Here is a 22,445-nt window from a genome sequence, read left to right on the forward strand (position 1 = left end):
ATTTAAGTAAGTTAAACAGATTTTGAGAGAGAAAAAAAAAATCCCACTTTATAATGACAGGTTTTGAAAGTGTCTTTTTTTTTATTCGAAAAGTGTTTTTTAAAAAATATTTCTTTAGTTATAGATGGACACAATATCTTTATTTTATTTGTTTTATTATTTTGATGTGGTGCCAGGTCCCAGTGCCTCATGCATGCTAGGTAAGTGCTCTACTATTGAGCTTATCCAGGTGTGATGGGGCATGCTTGTAGTCCCAGCTACTTGGGAGGCTGAAGAAGAAGGATTACTTGAGTCCAGGAGTTCCAGGCCAGCTCTGTATATGTATGTATATATATATAGCATTTTTGTGCCTAGCTCTAAATTGAGTATTTAGTAGAGAACAAGATATCACAGTGTAGAGGATTAATGCCTGCTCTGGTCTTATCTCTAAGAAGATTGTCTCTTATCATGGAGATCTGCTTATGATTTCTTTTTCTAATGACCTAATTACTGCCTTTCCTATACCTTCCATATCCTCATTTGCAACAGGAAGCTAGTAGGTTTACCATCTACCCAGTTCTCTTCTTGGGTTGATTAGACAGTATGGTCATAGGAGCCCAGATGCTAAAGCTGTCAAGTTTTTCATAGTTTTGAGTCCAGAAGTCACAGTTTGTTCATAGGAGGGCTTGAAATCTTAGATTTGCCATAGAGTAGCACTCCTCATTCAAGTAGATTGCTTACTCTGCCACTGCATGGACCCTGAGGTATTTAGGTTTCTTAACCTTGAAATTCGACTCACTAATTTCATAGATAGTGAAAGATTAAATTATATAGACTGTTAAAATTGAAAAGCATCTTGCTTCAGGACTTTTTGGAAACTAAGCTAAATCTGGTTTGTAATTGCCATTTTCTTCTCTGACTTACAGCTAGTCATCCTGGTTTAAGGCTCTGCCCAGGTTCAACCTAACATTAGTAGAATTAAATGTTGATCTTACTTTTTTAGGATTTGGGCCTGGCTACATCAAGAGGCCGGGGAAAGTGCAAGAATCCCTCTTGTAGCTATGTCTACACCAACCGGCACAAACCTAGGATTTGTCCCAGCTGTGGTTTTAACCTTACCAAAGACCGGACTGAGAAAACTACCAAGGCCATTGTGAGTTCTATTCTCAGATAAGTCCCTTAGCCTTGTGATGGGCTCTGTTAGTAAACCTGCTTTAATAGAAATAAAAATACATTGAATAGTAGCTAGAGCGTCAGAACTAGACCTAGGTTGTAAGTTCTATACCTCAGCAAATGCTTTCCTCCTGGACCTTGTCTTTGTTGCTGAGGTGAGGGAATTGCCCAGTGTTATAGTCTGTTTTCTGTTGTCCAACAAACTACTTGAAACCAAATAATTTGTAAAGAACAGAGTTTTATTTAGTTCACAGTTCTGGAGGCTGGGAAGTATAAGAGCATGGTGTCAGCATCTGGGTCATAGAGCAAAGAGCCAGAGAGCTCACTTTATAACAAAGCCACTTTTGTAGTAACTCTTTAATCCATTAGTCTACTCCTGGATTAATTATTCATGAGGGCAGAGCCCTCATGACCCAGTCACCTCCCAAAGGTCTCGTCTCAAATTCCATAATAAATGGAAAAAAAAAAGTCTTGAGGATTTAAGTTTCAACCACCAAAGTTTTGGAGATGCATTCAAACCATACATTGATATCTGAGAACCAAGTGTTCATCCACTGAAAAGAATGGAAGCACAGACCTCAAATAGGAAAAGGCTGCATCCTCTTAGCTCTGAGGCCTGGTACATGACCTGACAGTTGATTCATTCTTTCAGTAAACAGTAAATTCCAATCTTAAGACTTTTGTCAGTTAAATTGTCATTTCTCACCAGGTTCCTTGGAAAGCATTTTGCTAGTCACAAAGCTCTTGTTATAGCAGTCTTAACAAACCTGTTTGCTGAAGCTGGACCAAAGTATTTGAATAGTAACATGCATTTCACTTGGCTCCTTAGGGCTATTTTTTAAAATTGTTAGAACCAGGAAAAATAGGCATTTGCAAAGGTCCTTAGAATTTCCACAAGTGCCTTTAAGAAAATTCTGGTTGTGGGTAGACAGAATGCCTTTATTTAGTCTATTTATTTTTATGTGATGCTGAGGATCAAACCCAGTGCCTCACAGATGCTAGGCAAGTGCTTTGCCACTGAGCTATAGCCCCAGCCCCAGCCCCTCCTTACGGACATTTTTTTTTTTTTTTAACAAAGCTTTTTTGTTGTACAGAAAGTAAAAATGCTTTTACAATCTCGGTGTAACTGGTAGCCACGGACAGTTGACTCACCAGTCACAGCTCTCCATGTTACAGCAAGAGTTTTACACCAAAAAACCTAACAATGCTTACAGTTTTCTGGGGCAAAGTCCCCAAGCTTGGTGGTGGATTAACAAGAGGGACTAAAAGAAGGAAGGCGGAATATCATAGGAACTATTCTTTGGCTTATTGGGTAGGTGGGCATCCTGGGGTTTGTATCACAGCTACCTTTTTTTTTTTTTTTTTTTTTTTAAAAACAGCTATCAAATCCATGAGCAGTCCAACCAATACTGAACAGTTCTGTTTTCGCAGTTTATCTGGGGTCTTAATCATCTTCTCCTTCATCATCTATTTCTCTTCCTCTTTTCACCTTTCCCTTATGGGCATTTTTTAAAGTGGAAAAAAAAGAGAGAGAGAATCTGTGGGGAATAAGATGAGGGTAAGCAGATCTGCCTTGTGGGGAGTTGGGAAGGGAGGGCACAAGGTCTAGGGTGGAGTCTGGCCATTCAGCGTATAAACTGAACCTCAAAAGATAAAAGCAGGATTTGGATAGAAGGGGAAGGCATATTCTAGGATGGGCATGAGCAAAAGTAAAGAAGTATGGTAAGTTTGGCGTGGGAAGTAAGGAAAACAAGACCTAAAAAACACATTGGGACCGCATCATGGAAGGTTTTGAATGCCAGGCTAGAGAGTCTGTTCTTTAGGCAGTGGGTCCCACTGAAGGTCCATGAGCCATGGAGAGGCTTAGAGGAAGGTTGTTTCAGGAGAAAGGCTTATGGGAGTTTGGGAATAGACAGGACTAGAGATGGGGAGAACTACTTCAAGCTGAAAGTTTCTGCATGTGGTCTTTCTGGTGATGAACACACCACCACCACCTTTCCAGTCTGTTTCTGGCCTTGAGGAAGTAATTTGAGGTCACTGACCTTGTGATGAGGGGAAGTGAAACTAAAGTACATAGGTAATAGTGGCTCCATGGGAAAAGTACTGGGACTAGGAATGGAGAGACCTGGCTGGGAGTGACTCCAAGTTGGAAGCTTCCCTCTCCTGAGCTTTTGTTTTCCATTTGGTAAAACAAAGCAAGTGAGCTGGGTATTTTACTCCAAGCCAGGAGCCCTAGGAAAGACCCAAAATAGAGCTTCAGGGGGTCTGTAAACCCCTGCACTTGTGTGCAAAATTGGTCTATAGCCTTCACCAGTTTTTCTTGGTCCACTGAAGTGCCCTCTGCTGGAGGTGAGCTTTCTTCCTGGATTTTCCATGAATTCTATGTGTTCTTCCCATAGTGTTAATCACATCCTGTATCAACTTTTCTTAACTGGAGACCATAATCCCTTCTAGGTAGTGTATCTGTTTCCCCAACCTCTGACTCTAGAGCTCATATACACATGTGTAGCTCTGTAAATTTGGGGATGGAATTGAATTCTGTGTAGGTAGGTGTTTTGAGCATTCCTTTCTCTTTCCATTTATTTCCTTTTGGCTCTTTATGTGATTTGCAGTATAGAAATGGATGTTGCTCTGTAGGACTAGGATGGTGAAATAATTTAACTTTTCAGGCCAAGCAGGAACTGTTTAAGGACCTCGATTAAGTGGTAGCTGCCCATGCTCAGGACCCTCATCTTTAGACTTTCCCTCAACATCATATTTTCCTTCATTCTTTAATCTCCTGAAGTTTGGAGAAATGGAGAAGTTTTTGAAATGTAATTATTGTTTCCTAAAAAGTAAAAACTGAGGTCAGAAATCAGGGCCTTTGTGTCTGTGGCCCTTTGGAGCCACCTGGTGGCCATATATATCCCTGCAGTTTGCCTTCAGCTACTGTAATTAAGACATCTCTGGGCTGGAATAGCCTTCAGTTTTTTTTCTTTTTTATAATGTTTTTGTTGTTGTTGTAAGACATTTACTTATTTATTTTTATGTGGTGCTAAGGATCAAACCCATTGCCTTGCATGTGCTAGACGAGCGCTCTACTCCTGAGCCTCAACCCCAGCTTCTAGCCTTCAGTTTTTTATCCTTCATTACTAGGTTGGAGTCAAAGGATAGTATTCCTTTCATGTAGTCTTCCAGTTCATGGTTCAACAGGTCATGTTTGGGAACATACACTATTTCCCAGCTTGTCACTCAGCTCTTCTGAAGCCATTACTTCTTTCTTCCTTTCAACTATCTTGCCTGCCATGGGCCAGGCCTTCAGAGGTCAATTGGATGGCTTCTCCTGAGGAACTTAGAATCTAGCATAAAGAAAGATCTGTAGTCAAATTGTTACAGATAAAAGTTGTTGTAGGTATGCAGAGTTAATTAAACTCCTTATTAAGCAATTAACATTATAAAGCCATGTAAGATGTGTCTGGCAGTTTGTATGCCTTGGGCTTTGTAAGTTAGCTGGGAACTTAACTTACAAAAGGGTGGGGTATGGGGGAGTGTTGATTTAGCAACTATGAGAGGCTGAATCCTCTAGTAGAAAGATGCTCTTGGGGAGCACAAAGGAGTCAGTGATTCAGGTTGTAATGGCAAAAAGGATCAGGGAGGAGCCTCTATTCAAAAGCAATCCACCTGAGAAGGATCTGTTTCTCATGAAGTAATTCAGAACCTTGTTCTGTATAGTGTGTAAAATTCCCTTATACCCAGAAGCCACAAAGAATTAAAGAAATACTTCAAGCAATACAAACTCTTGAGTATTAGAACTACCATAGTCTTCATTGTATCATAGGCACATGCTAAATTGTTTACTTGTTTTATCTCACTTAATCTATACAATAACTCTGGATTTCTAGTATTTTTCATCCGTCATTTCACAGATGAGGAAATTGAGGCTCATAAATTGCCTTCTGCATGTACAGCCCTTAACTGGTATCACTGGAACTAAAACCCAGGTCTACTGCTATCCTCCTGATGAATGGGAGCTTACAATTAAATCCATTACCAAAAGATGTGTATAATCTCATTTTCCTGATAGAAAAGTAGTCCCAGAGAGAGAGAGAGAGAAGAGAGACAGACAGACAGACTGCCTTTAGCCAAACAATGAGTTATTTGCTGAGCTTTTCAGGAATGTAGCTAGGTTTAACACCTCTCAGTCATGGGCCCAGCCCTCTGCTGCCTGCCAGCTTTCATGGTTTTAGCTGGAACCTAGCTCATTTTTCCCTGATAATTATTTCATTCTGTTCCCAGGAGGCAAGCTCATCACTTTCAGATGGGCTGAGTGCCACAGAGCCCCTGAGTGCAGCCCAGAGGGAGATCCAGCGCCAGTCCACACTGCAGCTACTGCGAAAAGTCCTGCAGATTCCTGAGAATGAGTCAGAGCTGGCTGAGGTCTTTGCCTTGATTCATGAACTCAATAGCTCTCGACTTATCTTGTCCAACGTGAGTGAGGAGACAGTCACCATTGAGCAGACCTCTTGGTCGAATTATTATGAGTCTCCATCCACGCAGTGCCTTCTCTGTAGCAGCCCGTTATTCAAAGGAGAACAGAAGTAAGTACCCTTTTACTCTGCCCCTAGCTCCCAATGCACTTGACACATTTCCCCTTTCTTCAGACAGCTTTAAAGCTGTAATCTTTAAAGATGTTATTCTCTGCTTTCCTTAGACTTCCAAATCTTTCCAGTTGCTAAATGTAATTAGTAATTGTTATTTCTATTATTATGATCATTTTAGGATTTAGATTACATCTGGACTACCCAGCATAATATGTGGGTTTGGAAGTTCAACAGATAGAAACATCCACCTAGAAAAAATTAGATCCCAAACTCCAGCACCTTTCTTTGCCCATTGAATTAAAGTGTTGAGAATTTTGCCACTGGTCACTGACAAGTCAGTCTTATGCCCAAGACCTGCATGAAGAGATTAATTTCCCTGTTTTTTGTTGATGATGTTTTGTACCAGTTCCCTGGCCGGGCCCCAAGAGTGCTGGCTGCTGACAGCTAGCCGACTGCAGATGGTTACCGCCCAGGTGAAGATGTGTCTGAACCCTCATTGTCTGGCTCTGCACAGCTTCATGGACATCTACACAGGTGAGTACCAACCTTTTATTCTCCTCAGGCATTTCCAAAGCAGGCTTAAGAACTGCTGTCTGGGTCAAAGCTCTGGTCCTGTGTGCCCTGAATCTACTCAATGGGGCTTCTGAGGAAGAGGGGTCTTCCTTCTGACTGGCTCATCTCCAGAAGATGACCTTTACCTCTCAAATGTTAGGGCTCTGTTGTAAAGAGTTTACAACAAAGTTAGCTTAAAAATTATGGATTTTGAGGGTGGATACATCAAAGTACATTACATGCATATATGTGAATGTCACACAGAAACCTATTATTGTGTACAATGAATACATGATGATAATAATAAATCAGAAAAAATAGATCTTAACCAGGCATGATGGTAGTGCCTATAATTCCATCTACTTGGGAGACTGAGGTAGGAAGATGACAAGTTTGAGGACAGCCTGGGCAACTTAGTGAGACCCTGTTTCAAGATAAAAACAGAATGTAGCTCAGTGGTAGAGGATTAGCCTAGCATGTGTGAAGTGCTGGGTTCAATTCCTGCTATTACCAAAAAAAAAAAAAGAGATTTTCATTGTGAAAAAGCTGGAAAATGTACACAAATAATAAGAAGAACCTGAAAATTAATAGTGATCCTATTGCCATGAGATGAACACTTGTATTCTCTAGCCGACCAGATATGTCCCTTCATCTATGCAAAATATAAGAAATTATGGAAAGGTTTTTAAGTTTTTCTTTGAACAAAAGGGTACTATGGTAGCCGTTTTTTGGAAACATACTTTTTAAATTTATCCATATATCATGTGCCAGCAAATAGAGAAATGACCTTTTTTTTGTTTTGGTGTTTGAGGTGCTAGGGATCAAACCTAGGACCTTGAACATGCTAGTCAAGACTATCACTGAGCTATATCCCCAGACTTACATGAAAGGTTTTTCAAGAGGCGTGTGGAGCTCCATTTTACAGTCTTGCTTATAATTAGATATTTGTGTAGATCCTTAATTATTTCTCTGGACAAATTCTCACAAGTAGAATTGCTGCATGTTTATGCCCTTGCTTCCCATTATTCATCAGTGTCATGGATTATTGAACACTGGTCATCTACTAACTATTGTTGAGAGTTTGGTTGAATCCTGAGTTTTATTTGTGAAATTGAGTACTACTAACCATTCAAAATACTTTTTTCTTCTCTTGGTCTTAAGAACCTTATGTTCCCTTATTTTGAATTCATGTTTTTAATTAGTCTTGTACTGCCAGTTTGAGTTTGTATTATTTTATTCTCTTGCCAGCAGTTAATGAGAGTACTCATTTCCTTGTACACTATTATAATAGAGTACCTATTTCGGTACAGTCCAATACTTAGGATTATATAGTTTTTAAATCAAAATTCTTTTTCAAATTTATATGTAATAAAATTTGCTTTGTTGTTGTACAGTTCTGAGAGTTCTGATATATGCAGACTTGTGTACCTGCCACCTGTCAACATATAGAACAGGTCTGTCACTCCCAAACATATTTTGTTCTTTTATTGCCAAACCCACCCACAGCCTGCTAACCTTTGGCAGCTGATTGATCTTTTTCATCCCTGTAGTGTTGGCCAGAATGTCATATAAACGTAGCAATAGTATGTAGCCTTTTGAATGTGGCATCTTTGAATAAGCATAATCCTGTGAGATTTGTCCATATTGTGTGCATCACTGGTTTGATCTGTTGAGTAATTTGTGAATATGCCATAGTACCTAGGATGTTTGGGTTAGTAGAGCTGCTACAAACATTCATTTTCAGGCTTATTACGTTCTCATTTCTCTTGAGTAAATACCTAGGAGTCAGATTGCTGTGTCATGGTTAGTTTATGTTCAGTTTTACAAGAAACTACCAAACCATTTATGAAAAGTGGCTGTACCATTTTGTATTCTCTCCGACACCATGTGAGAGTTGCATTTAGCTTTGCATGCTAGCATTTGGTAGTGTCTTTGTTGTTGTTTTATAGCCACACTACTATTGGTGTGTATAGTGATACCTCATTGCTATTTTAATATTTATTTCCCCAGTTACTAATAATGTATGTATGTAAATATGTAGTCTTTGGTAAAAGATCTGTGTTAACATCTTTGGTCTGCTGTATTAATGTTGAGTTTTTGAGAATTCTTTGTATATTCTGGACACAGGTTTTTGTAAAAGTTTTATAATTCTATTCACATTTAGATCTATAATCCATTTCTAATTTTTATATAAAATGTGAGGTCCAGATTGAATTCAATGTTTGTATATGTATGTCCAGTTATATCACCATGTGTTGAAAAGACAGTCTTTTCTCCATTGACTTGTTTTTGCTCTTTTATTAAAAATTAGCTGACCACATATGTGACTCTATATGTCTCTCCTTTGGCTAGTACCACAGTGTTGACTATTATAGCTGTATGGTGAATCTTACGATCAAGTAGAATGAGCCCTCCAATCTTTTTTTACAGAATTGTTTTGGTTAGTTTACTTCTTTGGTGTAAAATATAAATTTTAAGAGTTGTGAATAGCTGCAAAATCCCACTAGAATTTTAATTGAGATTGTGTTGAATTTATAGATGGAAAATATGATATGCTTAAAAATATTAGATCTTCCAGCTCACAAACATGTTTTTTTTCTCCATTTTATTAAGTTTTTGTTTTTAACTGTTAACAGTTTTCATCTTTAAAAATTCCATCAGTTTTTGTAGTTTTCAGCACATAGGTCCTATGTGTATTTTGTTAAATTTATGCCTGAGTCTGTCTTTTTCTTAAAGTAAAGGACATGGATCTGTTTTTAACTATTCATTGCTAGTATAGAGATAGGGTTGAATTTTGTTGACTTTGTATCCAGTGACCTGGATAAACTCATTTATTAGGAGCGTTTTATAGATCAGCATTGGAATGTTTTAAAGTTTGTCAGTTTGATAGTTAAGATTGTATATCATTTATTAATGTGTTTCTTTGGATACTAGGAAGAGTATATGTGTTTTTTATGCCCTTTGTGGGTTTCTTCCTATGTTGTAAATTTCTTTTGTGAATGTTTCCATTCTTCTTTTGGGCTTTGTTTTTCTTTTCTTACTTTTTTTTTTTTTGTACTTGGCATTGAGCCACATCCCTAGCCATTTGTTTTCTTTTGAGACAGGGTCTTCACTAAGTTGATTAGGGCCTTGCTAAGTTGCTGAGGCTGGTTTTGAACTTGCAATCCTCCTGCCTCAGCCTCTTGAGTCACTGGGATTATAGGTGTGCACCACCATGCCCAGCTTTGTTTTGTTTATTTTGTGTATTGTGATTTTGGGGACACTTTTACTTTTAGTTTTGATTTTTGGCTAACTAGAACTTTGATCTTATTGTTTCAGCCTTTGCTATCATACTTAGAAAGTCCTTTCCCTCTCCTTTATACCCTTTTTCACTGGGAACATATATGTCAGAATTTGCTTTTGTGCAAATTTGTGTGTTATATTTCATACAAATGTAAAATCACCTTCCTTTATTTGTCTTAAATTGACTGCGTTTAAATTCCTCTGGTTGTTTTATTCCAGGATTTGGTGTAGGGGTGATTTTATAGCCTTTGATATATCCCCTACACACCCCTGGGCTAAAGGATGCTCCTGACTCTTCCCCATGGTGCACTTGTATGAGGTATAGAGGAAGAGTGATTCCTTCGGTCCTGAGGACTGAGCTGGGGGGTAGGGAAATGTTTCTTTTTTTCTTTTTTTTTTTAATTGGAAAAAATACAAATATACTATACGTATTATTTCATTACTTTTTTTATTTAATAGTACATTGTAGGCAACTTCTTGTTAGAGCAGTTAGGTTTCCTTTGTTTTAAAGATGCATAGTTTCCTATTTTTTGAATGTACCATAAGTATTCTTCTATTGATGGGCATTTGGCTAGTTTCCATTATGTATGATGTTACAGTCAACTTCTTGTTGCCTTTTTACCTGCAGGTCTCTTTAATGTGGGAAACAAGCTGTTAGTAAGCTTGGATTTACTTTTTGCAATCCGAAACCAGATCAAGCTGGGAGAGGACCCCAGAGTGTCTGTCAGTGTTGTGCTGAAGTCAGTGCAGGAGCAGACAGGTAAGGTCATCTTCTTCCCTTTTCCAAGGTTATCCTAAGCATCCTGAAAATTTTCAGTGATAGGCCTTGGTTGAAAGAGTTATATCCCAGAAGAGTCTGGTATTTTGAAAAGGAGATATTCTTGACTTCCTAATATACTCTTCCTTTTGAGTTTTATAAATGCCAGACTAACTTTGGAGAGCATGAGTCTCTCTATGCACCCAGGAATCTTCAGCAAGGAATCACAGTTGACTTTTAGAATCATATCCTTTGGTCATAAGTAGTGTGGCCTCACAGCATGTCATACTTATTGTGGACACACAGCTCCTGGATGTCTGCTAATAGTCCCAGCCTTGTGCTGAGCGTGAGGATCATCCTCTTACTATCTAGAGGCTTGGCCCCTTTGCTATTCTGCTTCTGTTTGTGCTTTCCTCATCCCATTCCCACAGGCTCCAGTCCTTCTATACTTTTTCCTGCTATGATGGAGTGGAGCAAGGTGCTGACGCCACACAGACCTGTGTTTGAGACTTATCTCTGCTACTTAGTGGCAGTATGAGTTTTGCACAAGTTATTCTGTGCTTCTGTTTCTTCTATGATTAAATGAGGATAATAATAGCTCCTGGTTTATAGAGAATTAAACTCACGTGAGAATTAAATTAGGTATCATTTTCAAGACCTTCAGAACAGCATCTCGTACCTAGGAGATGCCTCATACAAGGCAACTGCCATTTCAATTGGAATAGTCCCTTAGGTTGCCTCTGAGCACTGGAAGGCCAAGTGTCTACCTTCTAAATCATTAGTATGCATGGGTGTTTCTAGGGGAGAATCAGTGTTATAGGTTTCTGTTCTTGCTGGGTACTGCTAATCTCTAGTGCCTTCAGGTCTTCTTTGAACTTCTGAGTGTTCTTGCTGTCCTTCCAGAGAAGACTCTGACCTCAGAGGAGATGAGCCAGCTGCAGGAGTTGCTGTGCAATGGTTATTGGGCTTTCGAGTGCCTCACTGTGCGAGACTACAACGATATGATCTGTGGTATTTGTGGTGTGGCCCCCAAAGTGGAAATGGCTCAGAGGAGTGAAGAGAATGTGCTGGCCCTGAAGAGTGTGGAGGTAAGTGTCTCTCAGTCACCATGGGTGACCCTCAGAACTGTCCTCCCACTTTGGCAGCCACCTTCCAGCATGATGTCCCCAGGGATAGATGGTCCCAGTCCTGTCTAGGGGAAGCCAGTGTCTTTTTTCCTTGCACAGCCCAGGGTTTCATCTGAGGAAAGCCAGAAGGAAACAGGCATTTGTTAACTCATGTATACATGTAACTAGAGGCCCTTTTTTAAACCTTTTAGTTATTTATTTTTTGGTGCTGGGTATTGGACCCAGGGCCTCATGCATGCTAAGTACACGTTCTACCATTGAGCTACAACCCCAACCCTTAGATATACTGTTTAGACCCTTGAAAAATAATAGTAAAAGATGCAAAGTTTCTTTTCTCATGGATCTCACATTCTGATTTTGGGGAGATGGATAGGAAACTAAAATTTGTCAGATAGTGATGGGTGCTGTGGGACACAGTAAAGCAGAGCAAGGGGAAGGAAAGGGTGGAAAAGGGCATTTTTTTGTTGTGTTTTAAATAGTTGGGAATATCTCTCTGAGAGGATGGCTTTTGAGTAGAGATCTGAAACCATGTAGCTTTGGGAAAAAACATTCCAGACAGAGGAGCAGCAAGAACAGGCTCTGAATCGTGCTCTACTGGGCACAGTTGAGGAGCAACAAGGCTGTTGTGGCCGGAGTGAGTGGTAGAGGGAGTGTAAGAATGGATGAGGTTCAGAGGCTGCAGGAAGCAGGGCCCTACATAGGGTCTCATTAAGTAAGGATTTCCACAGTGAGATGGTCAAAGATATTGGAGAAAAAGGACAACCTAGCTGATGTGTTTCTAAACGGAAAATATCCCCAAAAAATTAACGCCAAATTCGGATGTTATTATGGACTCATTGTAACAAATATCCAAGAAATGTATTACTCCAGTCATAGGAGAAGAATACAGCAAAAATAGATAATGTTTCCCCAATTTATTGTGTAAGACAGTATAACCATTTAATTTAATAGAAAGAAGAAACTGGGACTGATTGTAGTCATGAATACGGATGTCAAAGTCCTGAATAAAATAATAGTAATCATATCTAATAATGTATCGAGTAATGCATCATGACCAAGTTTATCACCAGATGGCAAGATTGTTTTATCATTAGAAAATATATCAATGCAATTCACTATTTAGCATATTAAAGGAGAAATGCATAAGTAGTTGGGTATTTTAAAAGCTTTCAGTATGATTCAACACCCATTTAAGACAAAGTCTTAGCAAATTAAAAATAATAAGAAAAGCTTGTACAGAATTTTTAAAAATCCCATAGATGATGCTTTCCTGTAATCAATCACATGGAGAAGTTAGGCATGGAGTGCCTCTTGGATATGCTAGTAGTTGAGCTGAGGTTCGAGGTTTCTACCTCTGACTTCTGTCACAGTGAACTAAAGGACTGGGAGGAGATTAGGCGCCAGACCTGCAACTCATGTGTTTACTCCCAGGGAAGATTCAGGAGCTCTACAGAACAGTTTGGTATCTTTTGTAAAGGCCAGCTAAGCATATTAGGAAATTTCATGCATTTTCAAATCTCTTTCCTCCTAATTAGAAAAACAAAGCACATATACTGATCAAATGCTAATTTCTAATTGAAGGATGGTATGCATAACATGATATGTGTGTTAAAACAAGCATAATACCTCCTGAAGCCTATCTGTTTATCTGTCTATTTGTCTGTTTATGCCGAGGATGGAAACTAGGGCTTTTGGCATGCCAGGCAGTGCTCTACCACTGAGTTGTATCCCCAGCCTTCCTGTAGCTTTTTAGGTGTCCCTTATAGATAAAATGAACTAGATAAAAAATTTTATGTGAACCATTGCTTTTGTGCGTTTTCTCACCAAATGGCTGTTTTCCCCTCTCATTCAAATTGGCTTTCTAATGGTAATAGTAATAATAATGCCACTAAAAATTATTAAGCATTTTATTAAATATGCCTAAGTCTAATATTTGCTAAATGCTTTACTGAATGACTTAATTCTTACAACTCTACGAGAATTTTATAGATACAGGCACTGAAGCCCATGGGGATTTGCCCAAGCCCACTCAGCCTGGTAGTGTGGGTCTGAGATGTGCACTTGGATCTGGCCTGCTGACCTGAGCCTGTGCTGTTTAAGCACTGCTGGGATCACCAAGTACCTCCTGGGTTTTGGAGCTCTGGTGTTTCTCATTTCATCTGACCATCACGGGATTTTTGTTTCCAAAATAGATAGAGGCCTTCCTCTTTGCAAAGCCTGCACGTCTCCTAGTCCTGCCTGGCACCTCCCCTGTCCCAATCAGGGCTCCTCCATCTCAGCATGGAGTAGCATTCCTTCCCTCTCAGTTTGTAGCGTCTCTTCCCTTCTCTGGTATCAGTTACTTCTTTCTCAAAAACCAGGACTTTATTCTGCTTCTTTTGCGTGTGAAGAGTGGTGTGACTTGGAGGGGAGAGATGTTATGAAGTCTATGAAATAAAACAGGAAGTTATTGAAGGAAAACTAACAATGCAGTTAGTCACTGAGGAGACTGCTTCAGGGACTAATGATAATAGCCATTCCAGTTGGTATACTCAGTTGGTATTTCATGTCCCTAGCTGCTTGTGGAGAGGATGGGCTCATTTGGCTCCCTTCCTAGGCAGGTGTGAAATGGTGGTGGTACAGAAGTTTGCCCTTTTCTCACAGCTTGCACTAAGCACCCTGTGAAGTGATGAACAAAGAGAAATAAAATGGGGGAGATGCCTTTGTTGTAGAGCAGTCTCCCAGATTTTAGCACAGTGATTCTCAAACTTTTCAGTGTGGAGGGCTTGCTGGACTCCTCCCACAGGGTATATGATTCAGTAAGTCTGGAGTAAGGGCAAAGACTTCTAACGAGTTTGCAGGTGATGCTCATGCTGCTAGTCCAGACCACTCACCTAGGGGAATTTTTTCAAATGCAAAACAAGGGATAGAGTTCATACAGATTAAGACCCAGGTATTTATTTGCTTTTCATGGTCAGTGTTGGGGATTGAACCCATGGCCTCACACATGCAGGTGCTAGATGCCTATAATAGATGGGTAATACTGCCTAGAAGAGGAAGTAGCTGTGCACTACACAGGGAGCCTAGGAGAGCCTTCTGAAGGAGGGGAGGAATCCATAGGGCTTTGGCCAGTAGAATTTAATTAAATAGTGTTCTAATTATTCTTGCATCCATAGAATAAAACATACATTCACATTCTTGTTTCATCCTAGCTCTAGTATCTCACCTCATAGATTCCCCCAGACTCATTTATTAGGACTTAACTAAAAAATGTCTGGTATTACAGGCACTTAAACAGTAGCCCCCCTTCCCTTGCAGACTTAAATGACATAAATAAAAACATAGAAACAAAGGGACTTGGGGACTGTTTCAGTCTGGAAGAGTACTATGGCATGGAAGAAAGAAAACACAATTGGGTACTGAGTTGTCAAGTTCAAATTCAGAAGTAGGCTCACAGTGTATGGCTGTCAGACCCCATCTTTCATCCTTTCCCGTGTACATAACAAAAGGGAGAAGACTGTTGTGTTACTAAAATTCTGTGGCTCCTACAGCTTGCTTTTTTATTTTATCTTGGCCCTTTAGTTCACCTGGCCTGAATTCTTGGCCTCCAGTGAGGTGAATGTGGAAGACTTCTGGGCCACGATGGAGACAGAGGTGATTGAGCAGGTGGCGTTCCCTGCCAGCATTCCTATTACCAAGTTCGATGCCTCTGTTATTGCCCCTTTCTTCCCACCACTCATGAGAGGAGCTGTGGTCGTCAACACTGAGAAAGACAAAAGCCTGGATGTGCAGCCAGTACCTGGTAAGGCTACCTGGTGGCTGACAGGGGTCAGGGAATGAATGACTCACTCAGAGTCCAAGACATTGTCTGTGGCAAGACAGCATAGTGGTAGAGAAAAAAACCAGGTCCACCTAGAGGACTCCTTCTAGAAAGGTTGATAGCCCATGACAAAAAGCCCCTAGAGTTTAAAGTCATGTTTGAGAGTTTTGAAGAGTTATCAGACTATGCCATAGAACACACACAGCTCCCTGTCAGCCCTCTAGGGTGTACTGAACTGAGTAGTGGAAATCTTGCAAAAAAAAAAAAAAAAAAATACTGATGATAAATCTCCAGTCCCAAAGATTTTCATTGAGAAAGTGTAGGGGAGGCCATGGAATCTGCCTTCAAAACTCATTTTTCAGGTGTTTTTGCAGATGGTTTGAAGAGCCCTCAACTAAATACAGAGCATAATTTTCTGACAACGTGAGTTTGATTCCTTATTATCCCATTTAGCAGCTCTGTGACCTCTGGCAAGTTCATGGTCTTGAGCCTTTAACTGTAGCTCATAGTCAGAAATGTTTTGCATCATGACATGAAATGATATCCACATATATGCATATGTGTATATATATAACTGAAACAAAACTTTCACAAAACAGTACCTTTCTTTACCAAGTGCAATATGCTTTGTTTTTTATTTTATGTTTAAAATTCTGGATATGGCCTATTGGGTTGATTTCCTTAAGATACTGTGATCTACTGATTCTCAAACATTGTTTCCAAACATTAATTATTGAAGTTCTATCTAATAGTTGCTGCTTCAAGACCCAGGAATTTTTTGAAAGACTACCACACAGTTTCCTTGATAAGCCAGTTGGAGCATAGTATATAGAGAGCATTTTTAAAGAGACAGCTACTACTTCTCATTGCTGTAGGTGTAGTAAGTATCTGTCCTCTTGGTTCTAAAAAACAGAAGGCTTTGGATTAAAGCTGGTCCATTTTAGGATTCTTTTTTAATGGCTATATGCTGAGTGTCTCATTTAGATGTTTCAGGGCATGTTCCAGTTCTGAGAGGCTTAAGATATTGTGGAAGTCATCCACCTGACTGGAGTCCCACTTCTACCATGCTGGGAAGCACTCCGTGCAGAGCTGGCTTGCACTGCTTGCTGTTCTGCAAGCCTAGCCCCTTGATCTCATCCTCAAGCATGGGGGTAGGGACTGCCCATGACCTCTGACTGCTGGTGGCACTGTCTCCCATTAGCACTGTTGTCTCTTGCAGGCAATGGCAGTGCCTTGGTGAGATTGATCCAGGAGGGCACCTGCAAGATTGAGGAGATTGGCTCCTACAGTGAGGAGGAGCTGCGGCACCTGCTGGGGCAATGTGGCATCCCCTTCGGAGCAGAAGACAACAGAGTGAGAGTCTGGGGCAGTGTTGGACTCAAGGCTTTGGGAATAGACTGGTTGGTTTGTGTTTCTAGGATGCATATGAACATTTGTTAGTAGGCACCTGTGTTGGGCAGAGGGTGCTTGCTGGTAGTCAGGGAACCTGGAAGATAGCAGCAGCCAGATCGTGACTTCATGTGAGGTGTTGGCCTCCAGTAGGTTTCCATCTGTTGAAAGTTATGGGCCCAGGAATTTTTTGTAAGGCTGTTGTGCAGTATCCTTCATTAGCCAATTTCATCAGCATAGTGTAGAGATACCATTTTTTAAATGACAGTTGCTACTTTTCTTGTTGCTGCAGGTGTAATAAGCATCAGTAAGTAAGTAGTAAGACTCTGGGATCAAGAATCCTGACTCTAATTACTGTGTGTGACCTTAGATAAGTTGTCTTATATTTTAAACGTCATTTTTGTCACTCGTAAAATTGAAATAACTAAAATATCGGCCTCATGAAGTTGTTGTAAGAAATGCACATTACATAGTGTCTGGTTTTCAAACTCTTAGAAAGTGGATGCTATTACATACACATGTATGTATGGGTTATATCAACCCATTATTTACTTTCCTTCATATTTCTGTACTGTTAAAAATGTTATTTTTCCTTCAAATTCAGATTCACGTGTTAGCTCCTCATTGAAGGTTTCTCTGACCTTTAAAAAGTAGAAAAACCTAGGCCCCAGAGTCGGTCAGTCTTGCTGGCTTTGTTTGTGACCCATTCTTTTGAGCCTCCTGTTGCCTTACTGGAAGAGGTTGGTCTGGGTGGGGCTCCAAGGCTCTTTCAGGCCAGGCAGTTGATCCTTTTGCTTTTAGTATGGAGTAGGCACTTGGTGCTGAGCACCAGGCCTGGTCTTTTAGCATTCACTCCTGCGTTTTTATTTTGTCTTCCTTCTCCAGGACCAACTCTGCTTCTCCTTATTGGCCCTCTATGAATCTGTACAGAATGGAGCCAGAGCTAGACAGCCCCCACCTCATCTCACTGGGGGTAAGATCTATAAAGTGTGCCCCCATCAGGTAAGAAGATAATAAAGAGCAACTTGGGGTGAACTAACTAATTGTGAGCTGCCCACACAGAATTGGAGCCAACTCATCCTTTGGGGGTTGGGACTTCAGTCACCCTGCAGCCTGTGGAGTAGCTGGTGCCATCCTGTGGGCTGGTAATGGAGCTTGGGTCACCTCAGTGTGTGTTTATTAAGCACCCTACGATGTGCTGGACCCTGAGTCACCTATTAAGGGTAGAGGGGTAACAACAAGATATTATTCCTTTCTAGTTGACCTCATTTTGGGGGGGAAGTAAAGTCACCACAGTTTATGATGACAGCTCTGAAAAAACAAAATATGGGCCAGAGATACAACGGAATAGACCTTCTACCTACAAGATAGCCAGAGAAGGCTGAGACCTTAAAGGATAGGGAAGAATCCCAGAGTCAAGCAAGAGGAAGAAGTGTTTCCCAGCAAAGGGACCATTAGAGGCCAGATATCACAAAGCTTTAGAGGCCAGAGTAACTATTGGGATTTTTATTCTGAGTCATGGGGGACCTTTTGACTGGTGTTGAGTGGAAAATGGCAGTGGTGACATGGTCTGATTTTGGTTTGGGGAAGATATAACTCCATATCTATGTTTTAAAAGGGTGGACAAGGTAGGCACCAAGGTATCTCTGGGACAAGTTGAATACCTGAATATAGCCCCAGAGGATACCAAAACCAAAAGCCAAGTACTGAATATGGTGGTTGAGGCAGGTTTCAGCAGAGCCTCAGTTCACTGAGATGTTGGGGTCAACAGGATGATCTGGCTCTAAAAAGAGAATAAGGTTCTCAGCTACTTGAATAGAAGCTGTATCTGAGGGAGATGCTTGATGAGCTCCCGACCTCTCCTTAGCAGATCAGAGCTTGGGGTCATCTCATGAAAAGCACCTGTCAGCAGAAGGACTGGCAGATTGTCAGGGGAAGCATATCACTTGGAAGCAAAAATTGGTTGGATGTGAAGGCAGAACTCTCCAGTGTACCCAGAGCTGTCCCATAGTGGAATGGTGGTGTGGAAGTGTGACTCCACTAGACGTCCTACCTGCACGGCACATTGGGTTTTAGGGGTGGGAGGTCTTGCTCAAAATACAAATACTTTAGACTCAAGAGATTCTAATTTCTTAGGTTTGGGCTAGGGCCCAAGAATCTCCATCTTTACCAGCTCTCAGCTGTGGGTGCTGTGTAGCTAGTATTGGGAACCACTAGATGACCCTTGATAGGGTGATGTGGAGGAAATGGGGTTTAGAGAAAATGTCCTGAAGCACCTTTCCGCCTAAATGGAGGGTAGAATGTCCTAATTCTTCTCTCAAGAGAGGATGAGCTGGTGAGTTCATTCAGGGATGGAAATAGGAGGAGAGCAGAATGTTATGGATCCCGCCGAATGACTCTGACTTTAGTCATTAGTCATGAAATCTTCCTGGGAAGAGGTGAGTGAGGACCCTTCTCAGGTTGCCTGCAAATTGGTTCCTTAATCCTGGCTGGGCCCTCCATCTCCCCACAGGTGGTCTGCGGCTCCAAGTATCTTGTTCGAGGTGAGAGTGCTCGTGACCACGTGGATCTGCTTGCCTCTTCCCGACACTGGCCACCTATCTATGTGGTAGATATGGCCACACCAGTGGCCCTGTGTGCTGACCTCTGCTACCCAGAGCTGACCAGCCAGATGTGGGGGAAGAACCAAGGCTGTTTCTCTAGCCCCACAGAGCCGCCTGTGGTGAGTCACATTCTGTGGAACTAGAAAAATCCTTCAGGCTGACCTTGTCTCAGCCGCCAGTTCTTCAGGAGTCCCATCTAGGAGCCATCTCTTTTATCATTTTTCTTCACAAATGTTTTTTCTTCATACATGGGAACCAGCATTGATTGCACAAAATTTTATTAACCTCTGTGTGTGAGGCCATGGAATGTCATGTATTGCATCTGAGGTATCTCATACATGGGTATCTTGTGTTAAAAGAAGTTGCCTTCCAGATAAGATAGAGAACTGGCATCTTTGAGTCATTGTGCATACTGACCAGCCCTGGGGCACGTTGTTTCATTCTGTATCTTAGATTTGTCCATGAGCACACTACATGGTATGCCTTTTCATCATGGGTTCTATTATTATAGTGTCCTGGTTTGTTTGGGGCACTTTCCTCCCTTGTTTTTTCATGTTGTCTAAGTGTCTTCCTTTCTTACAGTGTGGATCTGAGATATTACAGTTTCTTCCCTATATTCTAGTAGTACCTGTGCAGATTGTCTGTACCTCACCTTGATGTTGGGCTTCCAGATGCTGCTGGTGTCCCTCAATGAATGCTAGTGCATCCTGGGTCTGGGTCCTGCACAAGTTGGCATGGGTAGATCTGGATGGCTGGCTTGACCTCTCGTGGTAGTCTGCTGGTGGGAAGGGGTGGTCCTGCGCCAGAGGCTAGGCTCTAGCGGGTGTCTGCCCCGCCAGGGGAGGGGTGGACCAGGCCTACTGTGAGCCTGGGTCCCGTGCAGGCTGGTATGGGCCCATGGTACACCTTTTGTGACATAAAGACACAGTGGTTTTAGAAAATAGTGATTTTTGCCTACAGAATGATGAGCTAAATAAACCACTATTCTTTGTAATTTAAAAAAAGAGGAGGATTGGGGTGTAGCCACAGTGAGGCCTTGGGTTCAGTCCCCTAGTACCAATCTGACCTGACCCTCTCCTTTTAAAAGGGGAAATTAAGACCTGGAGGAGACAATGGACTTAACCAGGACCACATAATAAATCAGTGGCAGAGTGCTTATCTCTGTGTCTCGGTATTTCATACCAGGCAGTAGTTCTTACCAGAAGCACACACATTCCAAGGCCCTCCTTTGGCCTTTGCTGGAAGAGATATTAAGAGATACCAGGAAGAAGAAAAAATAGTGAGAGATAATTGTCCCTGCCAGAGTGCATTATGAGAGGCGGAAGCCTCTGGCTTTGCATTGGAGTTGACATTGTCATCACTCCCTGGGGCTCCTAAGCTCTAAGAATTTGTATAGGGGACTCCAGAAAGGTGTCTTAGTCTCCCTCAGAGCCAGTGTCTCCAACTCCCTGCAGCCTGAATTAAGTAGGCACACTGAAAAGAACAGCTCAAGCATTCCAATATCTGTTGTGGAGGGTCCTATCCCCGATCTCACCTGAGGAAATGGAGACACAGGGGGAGAAGGGAGCGAGCTGGCCCAGGAGAAGGAGTGAGCAGTGATGCTGGGATTTAAGCAGGACTGGCCAGCCTCACCGTCTGCCCTCACCTCCCACACAGGTTCTCCCTTAGTCATTGCATTCCCTCATGACTAAGTGACTTCTCATCTCTTCCAGAGTGTGTCCTGCCCTGAGCTCTTGGACCAGCATTATTCTGTGGATATGACAGAGGCTGAGCACTCCGTCCAGCACCCAGTGACTAAGACTGCCACGCGGCGCATCGTCCATGCAGGCACACAGCCCAGTCCTGGTGACCCCAGCTCTGGCCACCACTCCTTGTCCCTGTGCCCTGAGTTGGCACCCTACGCAAACATCCTGGCCTCCATCGTGAACAGCAAACCAAACAATGTCCGCCAGCGGCCCATTGCCTTTGACAATGCCACCCACTATTACCTCTACAACCGCCTCATGGACTTCCTCACCAGCCGTGACATTGTCAACCGGCAGATCCATGACATTGTGCAGAACTGCCAGCCTGGCGAGGTGGTCATTCGAGACACCCTCTACCGCCTTGGGGTTGCTCAGATCAAGACAGAGACAGAGGAGGAGGGTGAGGAAGAAGAGGTGGCCGCAGTGGCAGAATAAGCCAGGCTGCTGTACAGGGATTGCACCATCTCTCTCAAGCCATAGTACGGCCCTTGCCCAATGCAGATCTCTCCAGGGGACTTGTAGAAGCAGTCACCTGTGGGAAGGGCCTCTGACTGCTGGGACTGACCAAAGAGCTTCCATCTCCTGAGCATGGTGGGGCCCAGGGTTCTTGCTTCTTAATCCTTTGGGGCTGAGGAGAGTTGCCAAGAAACCTCTCATTGGCCCTGAGAGAGCTTGGGGGACATGGTGTGCTTAAGCTGAAGGAGTGGGGCTGAGGAATAGGCACACAGTGGCTTCCTGGGGCTTGCTGCTGGTTGGGATAGAAGCCTGGGTGGGCTGAGGCAGGAGCCCTTGCACTAGGTAGGGCAGCTGCTGAGGTATCTCCCCCACCCCCATCTCCCCTGGGATAAGCCCTGGTTCCAGCCCTCTGGCCACATGAGCTCCTTAGCCTATTGCCTTGACTAGGGGCCTTGGTGCCCTCATTCACACTAGGGTTCTTGATACTCCCCAAAGGAGGGATGCATTTTTCTCTGACTCTTCCTGTACCCACCTCTGGGGGAAGCTGGGGAGGGAGGGACAGTCAGCCACAGCTCTCTTCCAGGACTGTTCTCTGCCCTGAGTTTTGGGGAACAGAGTCCCCTTCCTGCTTTCCCTGGCCACTGCTGCTGCACCCTACATCCTCTCTGGGCCCTGGAACCCACACCACAGAGGGGATGTGGCCCATGGTTGTGACATAACCTGGCAGCAGTAGGAAAACTCCCTTCTGTGAAGGGGAAGCAGACTGGGCCATATGGAAACAGCAGGACTGGCTCAAGTGCCCACAGTTTGCTTAGGGCCCGAGAATTGGCCAAGTACTTAATTTATTGAGAGGAGTGGAGTAGGTGGCTTTTCCCCCCCTCTCTTCCCCAACAAGAATAAAGTTTATTAAATTATCTGGTTTTGATGACGCAAGAGCCAGTTCTATGGTCATTGTGTGGGGTACATTGTGGTGGAGTTCATGAGGTGTTAAGCTTATCACTTC

The 22,445-nt window shown here is 42.3% G+C and overlaps 1 protein-coding gene across 4 annotated transcripts in view; it reads left to right on the forward strand.

Moving 5' to 3' along the window:
* Window positions 1–22,375, forward strand: part of Hmgxb3 (HMG-box containing 3) — a 49,580-nt gene extending 27,205 nt beyond the window's left edge. Inside the window, exons 11-21 of one of the 4 annotated variants that reach the window (XM_040272857.2) lie at window positions 983–1,132; window positions 5,428–5,729; window positions 6,139–6,266; window positions 7,679–7,738; window positions 10,195–10,326; window positions 11,227–11,411; window positions 15,012–15,231; window positions 16,469–16,602; window positions 17,524–17,640; window positions 19,151–19,360; window positions 20,954–22,375. In XM_040272857.2, the coding sequence (XP_040128791.2) occupies window positions 983–1,132; window positions 5,428–5,729; window positions 6,139–6,266; window positions 7,679–7,738; window positions 10,195–10,326; window positions 11,227–11,411; window positions 15,012–15,231; window positions 16,469–16,602; window positions 17,524–17,640; window positions 19,151–19,360; window positions 20,954–21,421 (2,106 nt within the window). In that variant the 3' untranslated portion in view covers window positions 21,422–22,375. Of the gene's footprint in view, window positions 1–982; window positions 1,133–5,427; window positions 5,730–6,138; window positions 6,267–7,678; window positions 7,739–10,194; window positions 10,327–11,226; window positions 11,412–15,011; window positions 15,232–16,468; window positions 16,603–17,523; window positions 17,641–19,150; window positions 19,361–20,953 lie in introns of those variants that run through there. The other 3 variants (XM_040272858.2, XM_040272859.2, XM_040272856.2) reach the window with 3 other exon arrangements.
* The last annotated feature ends 70 nt before the right edge of the window (window positions 22,376–22,445 follow it).

Source organism: Ictidomys tridecemlineatus, chromosome 1 (assembly GCF_052094955.1).
Source record: "Ictidomys tridecemlineatus isolate mIctTri1 chromosome 1, mIctTri1.hap1, whole genome shotgun sequence".
Taxonomy (NCBI): Eukaryota; Metazoa; Chordata; class Mammalia; order Rodentia; family Sciuridae; genus Ictidomys; species Ictidomys tridecemlineatus.